Genomic DNA, 12,236 nt, shown 5'->3' on the forward strand with positions numbered 1-12,236 from the left:
AGAAGCCCTAAGAAGTCTTGTAATTCTTTAACAAGTTCCCTGTCCGTCTAGCGCTGCACGTGTCTCTGAGCCAGATGGTTGATGGAACTGCTAATGGAAATAGTTCATGCCGAAATAAATCTGCCACTTCCAATCAAATCACAGGCACTGTTGTTGTCAATAACTTTGGGATCCCTGACAAACGGAGAGCATTTTTCTGCTTCCTAAGATTGCTCCTCACAGAAACGAATAAAAGCGATAACTATGGATTATTTACTCATTGCCCAGATCAGTCAGTATTACCATGAACAAGGAAACCCAGGCTTAAAGGGGCTTAAGGCAGGAAAGCCCTGTTAGTGCCACACAAAACAATTCTGTCAATCCAACAAGCCATCTAAACCACTCTGACAAGAAGGTCAAACCAACTAAAAATTTAAATATGTTCCAGCATGGCTGCCTTGTTCAGATGAAATGCTGTATCATTAGATTAATGTTATTCCAGAACACATGCAGTCCTTGTTTCCTCAGTCAATTGTAGTTTAGATACATGACCATCCATTTCTTTAGCAACCTCCCTAGGTGACAGGTCTTTTATTTACATTTTACAAAACATCAATAAGCTTAATAGCTGACCAGTGGTTGCTTAAATCTCCTTTCAGAAAGGGGACAGTATGGAACAAGTATTTCACTTGCACAGCTCCTTCCATACTAAGCTGCTGCTGTACTCAACAGATTCTTCTGTTGCTAGATGGAGACCATGTGAAACTTCTTGATTAAACACGGAATTGAGAATGCACTAATTGGGCTTGCAACTCATGTTAAGGGTATGTACTGTAATAGTAGTTTAAGACAGCTGAGTTTCCCATTTATGCAACGAATCTCAACTTGGCAGAAAGCCCAAATACTCATACTGTTTCTCCAGCACCCTGTGAAAACTTGTATTAGTGTGCCACCAGTACTGGATTGAGAACAGTTTCAGAAAGGGCCTCTCAAAAAGCGCTACCAATTTTAGCAGCTTTACATTAAACTATCTCTGCATGTGAAGAACACCAGCTATTCTACATATGCATTTTTTTGTGCAGATTGTCAAGCTTGAAGCGTGACAAGAAATGATGCCATTAATAGGTGCCTAATATTTGATAATGAAGCAAATTAAAATGTTGAACAAGGGCATTCCACTTTAATACATCAAACGATTTCGATGCCAAGGCTTTGGAGCTTGCTTTTCCATGGACCCCAATAAAACCCCAAAGGATTATTAAGATGCAAGCTCTCTGATGTTAATAGGATAGCCTCAGTCTGTGACAGATCAGCCAGGTGACAGAAAGAGAAGGCAGCTTTGAAATTACGACTATAACCAAGTACTGCTGGTAATGAAGCCACCCCTAGCGGGCAATATTTGCATATTTTAAAGCGTCTCTCTCTCTCATTTTTTCTAACAGTGTTGTGAACATACAGAAATATTACATCCAGTCTGTAATGTTTACATTTTGTATTACTTCAGGGACATTCTGTGAAAATGTATATCAAAGTCATCAGCATCAGACTACTGTAAGCCTGTACCGCCAAGACATGCACCCACCCGACTTCAAAAAGCAGGTAACACTTTACATTAAATGTCTCTAATTACTGTGTATTTACATAGTAGTTACCTAAATTGCTGTGCTTTTGTTCCATTGATTTAAAAATCCTTGTTTATTTTATTTAATGGTGTCTGGTTCAATGTAACCGATTGACAGGGTAGCATAATGATGTACTTTCCTTCTCTCTCTTTCCACATTTCAGTTCCTGTTTTCTCAACAACCTAACTGGAGAAATGAAGCATATTCCTTGATTGATTTCTATCACACAGCGAGGCCAGGGTAAGGGCACCGACTCTGCAGTCAGTCTCTCAAATTGCAGCAGTATAATTGTATTCTGCATCAGTGCCCTCACTCTTAACAGCCAGTGTCCCCCCCATTTCCCCTGATGTTATGTAGCGGATAGGTTTGGAAAGCTTCAGAATTCCAATGCAATTTTTATTTTTTTAAATTCACATTACTTGGTAGCAACTACCATTCCAGAGCCTGTCCCAAGCCCCTTCTAGCTTGCTGATGCATATCCAGTTTTATAAAATACAAAACTAAGAAGCAGTAAATCACTCACGAAGCAAGCAAGCACTCACGAAATTAGCCGTTTCCAACAGCCTTGGCTCCCAATAGGAAAACTTGGAACAAATTTGCTTTTCATCAAAAGTCTTTTTTAGGACAGAAATAAGAATTGCATATTTTGTTCTCTTACGAAATGCTTTCATTTGTAATAAAAAAAAGAGAGTGCACGGATTTATATTTTGGTGTTCAAAAGCGCTTGTAGAATCTAATATTAAAACTGCAAATTTATCACTAAAATTACAGCCTGGTAATTCATAGCCATGTCCAGCTCCCTGCAGTTTTAGCCCATGTCTTTTTCAAAGTGTGCCTCTCTTAAAATGCTGCAGCCACGCAGTCTGACCTACATGAAAACAGACAGATGCCACTGTATTGTTTGCATCAGCAGGGGCAGGCTCCCGATTAGTCAGACAAGGGGTGACCTGAAGAGAGGCTGGCAACAGTGCTCTGATAAATCACTACAAAACAATAGGGCTTTGGGCAGGGGGGAGCTGTTATCCTCCCATGTCACTTTCATAACCCCTTTTAAGGTCAGGCTTGAGTAGCCACTAGGTCTGACCTACAATGAGACAGCACTCATTTTGAAGTTATTCACATTTTAAAACAGATGTATTCCTTTTCACAACTTGCCATGGATGAAACAGTAACCGTTAAATAATAAGAGACACACATACAATATTATGGCTTTTTTTATTCTCTATCACTTCAGGGACAAAGAATGGCCGACGGAATGCTGAAAGGATGCAAGAATCCACTTTAAAGTCGGGATATGGCACAAGCCACTGAAAAGCTGTGTTGATTCAGGGGTGAACTAGTAGAAGTGCTGCAAAGAAATAGGACGCATTTACTGTTCCTGCAAAACCTTTAAATGAACTTGTGAAGGGCACCCTTTGCTTAGCTCTGGGACGCTGCAGCTGTCAGCTACATCTGTAGGACTGCTGGCTCAACAACCCACAGAAGATTAGAGATAACCTCCTTATGCAATAGATGACTGCCCTGTTACAATGTCTTTGCATAACAGCCTAGAACAGAACATTTTCTGAGCAGCACCGCTGGCAAATTGTTAAGCTGTTTAGCAGCTCATACACACACACACACAGCACTTGGATATCCGTTACCCAGATGCACCCAGATGCCCTTGTATTAAGAATAAAATCAATCCCCATTATATATATATATATATATATATATATATATATATATATATATATATATATATATATATATATATATATATATAACAAATTAATGCACTTACCCGTCACACGCGATTTCCAACTCCATCACCAGTTTTCTGATAAAAAGCCCATCACTTCAATGTTATAATTTATCTGAATATCTGTCACATCCTGGTTTTTTTTCATTCTCTCTAATGCCAAATCAGTCTGTCTTGTATTGTGCAGTTACACAGCGCTTCCTCCAGTTTCACCTGACGAAAATGCAGCCAAAACAAAGCAAACGAGACAAGCTAGGGTAATGCAACAGTTAATCATTAAAACAGTTTGAGATACGGCGATATTTTTTTATTTATTATTTTTGTCTGTGATCTTTTGTTGCTTTTGTGCATTTTCATTTGCAAGTGAACTGTGACATTAGGGCCTTATCGAGCACTATATTCTGCAAATTTGAATACTGACTTGGGATACTGTTTTAATTCTGGAAACTGTGTTGTTTTTTTAGTTTTTTTTTTTTTTTTTATCTTTTGCTAAATTGCATTGCCTTTTACGTTTTACGCAGTTCTGTGCATGGGTGACATTTAGATTTTATTTTGCTGTTAGGTCGTTAATGGGAAATTTTACATACCACCTACCGGATTTAAAAGTATGTACTGTATTACAGTTAACGTGTGGTCTCTTTAGTTCTAGCAAGTGATATTTTCAGAATCATATCTTTCTGAATTAAATATAGTACCGTACCAACAAAACCAATACAGTACATCTAAACGGAAGCCTACTTATTTTAAAACACAGTCCTTTCAGATATGTATTTTTGATATTGTATCTTTTTTGTGTTCCCTGAAAAACTGACAAGGGTTGGAAGGGGCCAAAATGAAATAATCAGATATGCGTCACATGCATTTAACCGTCACTGAAGTACAAATTTTATAGAGTCAGGTATACAAATTTACTAAAATTGACTTTAAAGTAGTGTACAAGCTAGGTTCCTAAAGCTTGTACAGTAAAATGTATATGTACACAAGAATGTGTAAAGTGAGAGGAATACCTATGCTCTTCCTGGAACAACGTCATCAGATTTTATATTGTCCACAAGGAATACAAGGCCACAGTTTAGCCACTCATTTGGAGTAAAGTGTAAGATCTTCAAGCTCAAAGGCCAGAGATTTATACAGTAAGGCACCAACACCCATTGTGTTATCCTGCTTGTAAGAACCCCAACACTTTCTAAAGCCAAATAACTCACAAAGCTTAATGGAATAGGGATTCAAAGTTAAAACACTCTTGAAAGCCACTCGTTTCATTTTAAATAGCGAAATGTGGTTACATAAGCAACTTATCTGAAGCTTGCATGAACAGAGAGGTTTTGAACAGTGACATGATAGAGCTTTTGTTTTACAGCAAAGAAATACAAAGTGCCAGATCACACTCATGAATATGCAAATGCTCATTCAGTAAGAGCAGTACTTGTATGTATTAAGAGTTGTTCAGTAACCTAGTAGGTGCATCAATGATTTAGATTTATAAATGGATTTTAAAACTTAAAAAATAAAATTAAAAGCACATCAACCTTCTATGCACCAAGTTCAGAGATGTATTTATATGGGTTAAGAGAGATCCACGTGTCTTGAGACACAAATACACAGCCATGAATTATACAAAATGTGTGCAGACAGCTTTGCAAGAGTTTCCCCAGAAAGGTAATGCAACAGTTCACTGCACAATGAAATTGGTATGTTAAGGAGCGGATATGTAAATGCTAAATTCCAGTCATTTATTTTACAATGTTCAGGCAGTTTCCCACACTCGCACAGCCTGGTGATTGAGGGTCTGTTGCTATTTTAACTCACTAGCTGTAACTAAATATAATGTTTATTGTCTAATTTGTTCCACATTGTCTCTTAATTTTCAGCCTAAATTTACTTTAAGAAGTTATTTTAAGTTAGTGTTACAAGGTCAAAGCCGAACAGTCAAATGTGTCACAAGGGGTCACAGCAAATTACAACCAGATGCCCAGCATGCATTGGTAGCCTATTCCCTTTACCAGGGAGCTGTAAGTTAGTTTTAATGTTTATAAGTCCAGCCAAACATACTATAAAATGACATCAATAAGATGTTGTAAAAAGGTGGTTGTCAAAGAATAATCTAGTTTTTAGCCTAATGTATATATTTATTCTACGTCTAACTCCTCCCAACCTCTGCTAAATGACATACCAGCATTAAAATAGGTGTGGTTATTCCCAGAACAGCTTTTCCTAGAAGGGTGTAACTGTCTAAACTATAAAATGTATAAAAAGTTTACACATACTGTAACAGCGTCAAGCTCTGGGGTGCCAGATAGTAATCAATGTCCTATCAAATTATTTAACTTAACTGCATTACCAGGTCCTGTGCAGTTAACCAGAGTAAGAGGAGACTACTTTACTCCTATTCACTGCATTTAAACTTGACGAAGTGACACACAAAGTCACCTGGATAGGTCTGCTGTATAAATGCACAGAAGACTGCATCTTAAACTTGCTTACCAAAAAAATCACAAAAGGTGGCTTGCAATCTAAATGAAATAAATTCCACAAATCCAAACACAAAAGACAAAATCATGATTTTAAAAATCACACACACCAGATGGAAGCGCTGCGTGATTCTTTTCTTGGCAAATCATCATCTTTCATATTAAATGGAGATGGTGAAATTAAAAGGGAAATGCACTTGCAGAAAATAACACTTCCAGGAGGAAGCAGTCTGAGATCTTAAAACACAATTGGTGTTAATTGGCTCTGTTGCTAAAAGATGATAATTGGATGTGCATAAAAACAGAGCTCCCCTCCAGTGAAGAGCTTGTCAGCGGTGCTGCTGCTGCAGTAAACAAGCCCTCTGATGTACCAACCCAGTGGAGTATCACAAGCAATGCATTTAAAAATGGGAACAGCAGGACTCACTTTTTCCATTTCTCTGGACAACACCTATTTTTCTGTTGTTACGGTTACATGCAAAAACATTACATATCTAAAATACAATCAAGCACTTACACTAAAAACAGGAGGTCTTGATATGCAGAACATTATTAAAAGAAATAGCATCGCAGAATCAACAACAGAAAAAAAAGTATCAAAAACAAGAAAATAAACTGGCAAGTTATTAACTGGAACCACAACTCAAGATAAGGGATGTTTCGATGCCACGTTTGTGCAAACACAGGATTACCAAAACCTTCTGACAAACAGCCATGTGAACTGAGGCATTACAAACTGATGGAGGGCTGCTGTACCATGACCAGCAACACCACCAAAACCCATTTATTTTGTTAACGTAAAACCCATAACACTTTTGGCTCCAACACACACACACTGAAATAGTGAGTGTTGGATCTACTTTTATATTATGATTACTGTCACATTTAGTTGATGGTGTGTAAAATTGAAAATCAAGAAATCCAATACTCTTTTGCATTATTTTGAATTTACTTGAGAAGATTTCATCAATGAAAGTCTTAGGGGTTTTAGAATACTTTAGTATATTTTATTTGACTACAACATTTTCTAGAAAGAGAACTTCTACAAGGCCAAGCTTTAAATGTAGGAAATACTACATCAAATATAGCAATATCGTATTTATTTTTCGTATAATTATTTCTGTGGGGGCGGGGCATTATTACATTACCCTATTAAGCATTTTCTTAAGCAGCTACTGTATTTGCAAGCCACTCAAGAAAAAATGTATGACACAAGAATGCATGCAGTAGGTACAACCAGCCACACAGGTGGACAGCAAATGCAAACAGCTACAAAATGATGCAATACAACTGGGCAGGCATAGCTGGATGGAGGTCATCCATGGATAATCAGGCTGCAGAAAGCGTGGTTGAGTGGGGGAACTCAACCAGGCATGATGCTGGAGGAAATCCATTCCATCGGAAGAGATGGTTAGCTCGATAACCCATGAACTCGCTGGACATTATAAGATCCCATTGGTGTCTTTTGAGGAGTGCCAGTGCAAACCCCAAGTCATGGCCAAATATCAATTAAAACCTATACTCAATAATTAAGAAATTCTCCATTCCTATTTCACAACTGTAAATTAGAACCTGATATCTACTGTATAAGGCAATCATGGTCCAATTATTCCATGTGTATTTATTGTAAAAACAAACCCACCCGGTACTGGAAATGAAAACAAGCCATAAATGGCAAAACGCCCTTCCCACTCCCCCCTTCTGAAATGTTTGCAGTGTGATCACCAGCACAGTACTGTACCTCTTCCTCATGTTGCTGACAGGAGTGGACAGGCTCCTGCTGTTTGCTGATTTTCTGCTGGTTGACGGCTTCTTCGCACTGCCGCCCTCCTCACTGCCTTCCTCGTCCTGCGTCGGAGAGCTGCTTCCTTTGCTGTTCAGGTCCCGCAGCACATCATAATTAATCTTACTGGAGATCTTCTTCTGTTCCAACATCTTCTCAATGGCTTCACCTGCTGTGCTAGCCCGGATAGGCTCTCGCTTTTTAGATGACTTCTTAGGCTAAAAAAAAAAAGAAAGAAAGAAAAAAGCAATATGTTTTGTTATTATATACATACACGATACAATACTGGTATTCCTAATAAAGTCTGCTATAAATGACACTGTGTACTTGGGACGTGCGGGCTGCCAATCGTGTCATGCACAGCGCATATTGTTGGCTGCCATATGGGATGTAATTGTTAAGTGGAACTTAACTTTTTGCCTAAATATACCTTTTGCTCCTTATAGATCCCAAGTTCTTTTTCTTTTGCTATCCTTTCTTCTTTTTCTGTGAAAAAGAGAACACAATTTAGTATTTAAATGCTACCCACAGGGATTTTGCAATAATAAATGAGTGCATGCTATACTACTTGATTGGGATTCCCCCACACACAGCTTACCCTTCTGATCCTTCAAGTAGTCAGCATTTTCTTTCATCCACATCTGTGTTTTGATTTTGACTTCTTTTTCACTTAAGATATACTAGGGAGGGGAAAAAAAAAACAGTAATTATATACGATGCTCCCACTATTGGATATTCTATAAAAAAAAGACAAGCTACAGAGACGCATGTTATAATTCATGTGCTCATATTCTGTCAGAAGCTCTGCCAAAGGAGTGGTAACACTTTACAGGATTGGTCTAAAATCTGCGCTTGCAAAAATATGACATGTTACTTTCTTATTGTAGCTGTTATTATTAGAATTGTAGTCTCCTCTCGTTCGTAAACTTAATGTTACTAATATGTTCTAAGCTCTTTTGTTCCTGTGGAGTAAAAAAAGCACACTCTGCCAGTAAAGTGTATCATACTGTAAAATGCGCCAGTAAATTATAAATTATATATATATATATAATTTATATATATATATATATATATACATATACATATATATACACACACACACACACACTTACCCTCTCAATTTCACTGTCATCAATTCCATTAAGATCCAATTCCCCATTTTCAGAATTTTCTTCTTTTGCATAAAAAAAGAAATATAGTTTAGTAAGACACACAGTAGATACTAAAGCTTACAGTAACCTTGCTTACATTACATGTCCATACAAAAGAGAATGTATTCCAATACATAACACCTTTTAATAAAAAGAAAATGTATGAAAATAATGTATTTGAGGCTACAAGCAAGAGCTATTTAGAGCCATTAATATGTGAGCAACTGCTTGATGGCATTTATTGCATATACCTTTACTTAATTAAAAGGCCCTGCAGGCTTAATAAAGGCTCTAAAACAGCATTTCCTCAAGATTTAGACTTCAGAGGCAATAGCTAATCACTTTTGATTTAAGCGGCTATGGTTTACAGTGCATAGCAAAATCTAAAGGGTCTATTCATGAAACATTAATATGGATATAACTGGGAAATAATGAAAAGTCTTTATGTGAAAGCAGACACTAAATAGCTTGGTGATTAAACATATTCAGTAATTCAACTTTCAATTGATCATTCATGAGCAACTTCAATAACCACAAGCTACAGAGAATGGTAGGGTTAGTTTTTCTGCTTCATTTCGGGTTTGTTATGTAAACTGCACTGGGCTATGGTGTTGATTTGATCAACTTAATGTATATCCTTCTGGGATAAACCACAGGGTGTTTTATTATTATTATTATTATTATTATTATTATTATTATTAAAGCATTTTATGGTACCAGATTACCAGACATCTCCCTGCATATAGGTCAAGACGAAAAATATTTTTGTATGTATGGTGCTATGGAATACCATACTGTTTGTATGGTGCTATGGAATACTCTACTGAAAATCCCATCCCATCTGACATGGTTTTATGGGTGAAATGATTTACCAACCAATCAGTGAGTCAATTAATAAACTGATCATGCAGAAAAACAATATCCCAAAGAACTGGTCACAAAATGTTGATTTGAAATCTTAATTTAACATTCAGAACTCAACCCCAACCGTTCACCTCTTTAAATTCGAAGTTTGAAACTTCTTTCTAAAAATCTGAGACTTGCTCTCCCACACTCGATATACCTTGTGTTCAAACCAGGGTAAATAATGCACTTGCTGGTGCAAATGAGCTTCGCAGGTAATTAATTCTGCACAGGTTCTCCAAAGCTACAATTGTTCATGTTATTGCTTTAGGGGACAGGGATGAAATATTGCAATAATATAATGCAGCTATTACTGATTGGCCATTAAACAGATGTTCATTATTGGACTGTTGATATCAAAGCCGTTTGAAAAGGCTCTTCTATTGTCTGATTGTAGTCCTGCCATCACAGCTGTAAATGTTTGATCTGGAGGAGATGGCTTATGAGGCACTTAAGTAAACAAAAAGGATTTATATTTCTTCATGATGACAGACATAAACTGATCGACCACTAAAGTTTTCCCCCAAGTCAAAACATATAAAATAGCATGGATTATGAAGCATGGATTATGAAGTACAAGACACTTTATATTTCTCTGCTCTTTGTTTTGGTTTTGCTTCTAGATGACATTTAGTTTAAACTGGTGCAGATTATCACACCCCAGTGTGACTTCTTCATCCACATATAAAGGTTTGAATCATCCTCATTCTCAAGCTCAGAAACATCTGTCAAATGTAACTTTATATGAAAAGATGCGCTGTATCTCTGCCAAGGATGACATCTCTGTCAAAAAAAGTGTTACAGAAGTGTTACAAACGCCTCCAGAGGTTTTTTTTTTAATTTTTTTTTATTAGTCTATGAATCTGACAATCTAAAAATATACATTCCCTACAAGTATACACATGCATTCATGTTGCTTTTTAAATGGTTGTGCAAGTCTGCTCTTTGTAAAGCACTGGAACTTGACAGGTATGGGAAAGACCTCTTGGGACATGCATGTAAAATAAGTCAGAATTGAAGAATGGACAACGCAAGAACATACTACTGTAAGTCCTCAATGTCACTGCAACACAGAAGACAGTCACTGTACATGAGCTACAACCAGAGTTTCAAATTACGGTACACTGTAAAACCACAAGCGGTTTGTACAGACACACTTTGTTGAAACCAAAAATAATGCATTTCAAGTTTGTTGACAGTCATAATAACATTACAAAAAAACACACAATTTCCTGCACAATGGATCTTTAAGTGTCGTGTCAGACAGGGCCTGAGAAATTAGATTGTAATTCAGAAACAAACAGAGATAAACATGTGACAAGAAAGGGTTAAAAGGCTTTCTCTGCTACGGGAAAGTCCAAATCTGTTCCAGCTGGCCAGAACACATACAGATAATTGAAGTACAATATTCTCAAGCTAGTTCACATTTCAGAGAACTGAAAGGCACGTTACATGTTCCCCTGATCACTGTTCGGTTCTCTGTAACCGTTATATACAGCAGGCTGTAACCCGACAAAGTGTGCAGCTTTGTAACTGCATCCGAGCTACTGTATGTAATCCACCCACCTTTGGAATAAACAGATGGCTTATATAGGAGTAGATTGTTCTGCATCCATGTGAGCCGGTTCACTATACACAACCTGTGCAGCCAAGCACATCACTAGGATGTTTGCCAGTATTGGTATAACGCTGGCTACTTTGGGAAAATAAAACAACCATACATATACTGTATTTCTATATTAACAAGTATCTTTGGTCAAGTGCATCCATTTCCTACTGGCTGTTCTGTCTCATTAAAGTTTTACCAGTAAGCAGTTTTAAAGTTCTGCCCCGTGCACTGTGCAGAAGGTTAAGCAGGGGCCGCTGTCATAGACAGGGGGCATTCTGTTACGGGAATGAATTAATGCAGGGTGTGCACTTAGTCAGGGACGGACCTGGCTCTAAATAGAAGTACTTCATGGAATGTTATAAACCCAGACTAAGAATGAAGAGTTAAGAACGAAATGAAATCTAAAATCGTATTATATGTTTAATGGAAGAAATGGGCAGTTGCTTTAGCACGTTCCTCTAACTGACAACCCCCTCAGAAGTCTGAGGTCTGCTCTTCTGACAACCCATATTAGTAGCTGTTGAAATCCTGTATGACACAACCTGTAAACAAGGCCTACGAGCTAATAACTCAACCCTCACAGACTGCTTGTTGCTGTGCCCATGTAACAAAGGGGGGACTGAAACACTCTCACAGGCCATGTGAACTGGCAAGCCTTGTGAAACAAAAGCCCGAAAATCAATTTGGTGACCTTTGAGATCTGTTAGCAGAAGATGCATTTCCTGAATGTAAACTCCTGTCAAAAACATGTCAGACGTTATCCCCATATTACACAACAATGGCCACCTCTTTCAGGATGAGGCCATTTCAATGCGCTGGAGTGTATATTCATATTAGAGGTGAAGTACGCACCTAGTACGATTCTCAATTCTTTTTTCCCTAACCTGTTACTAAAACACATGGACAAACAGTGAACAGTTTAACTGTCAAATGCAACCCATTTCATGTAGAATATTTGCAACTGAGAAACTGACACC

General features: G+C 37.6%; 1 protein-coding gene and 1 long non-coding RNA gene across 4 annotated transcripts in view; one reads left to right on the forward strand and one right to left on the reverse strand.

The window, feature by feature from the left end:
• Window positions 1-12,236, reverse strand: part of LOC117422263 (transcription factor IIIB 90 kDa subunit-like) — a 74,370-nt gene that overhangs the window by 8,215 nt on the left and 53,919 nt on the right. For 2 of the 3 annotated variants that reach the window (XM_058991970.1, XM_058991967.1), the window contains 4 exons: window positions 8,709-8,770; window positions 8,195-8,276; window positions 8,027-8,082; window positions 7,555-7,814 (listed from right to left, as the gene is read on the reverse strand). In XM_058991970.1, coding sequence (XP_058847953.1) covers window positions 7,555-7,814; window positions 8,027-8,082; window positions 8,195-8,276; window positions 8,709-8,770 — 460 coding nt within the window. The remainder of the gene's footprint in view (window positions 1-7,554; window positions 7,815-8,026; window positions 8,083-8,194; window positions 8,277-8,708; window positions 8,771-12,236) is intronic. The other variant, XM_058991968.1, reaches the window with a different exon arrangement.
• Window positions 1,281-3,281, forward strand: LOC131698693 (uncharacterized). Its single transcript, XR_009307718.1, has 4 exons — window positions 1,281-1,349; window positions 1,484-1,578; window positions 1,765-1,841; window positions 2,836-3,281. It is a non-coding gene; the product is annotated as an uncharacterized LOC131698693 (long non-coding RNA).

Source organism: Acipenser ruthenus, chromosome 18 (genome assembly GCF_902713425.1).
Source record: "Acipenser ruthenus chromosome 18, fAciRut3.2 maternal haplotype, whole genome shotgun sequence".
NCBI lineage: Eukaryota > Metazoa > Chordata > Actinopteri > Acipenseriformes > Acipenseridae > Acipenser > Acipenser ruthenus.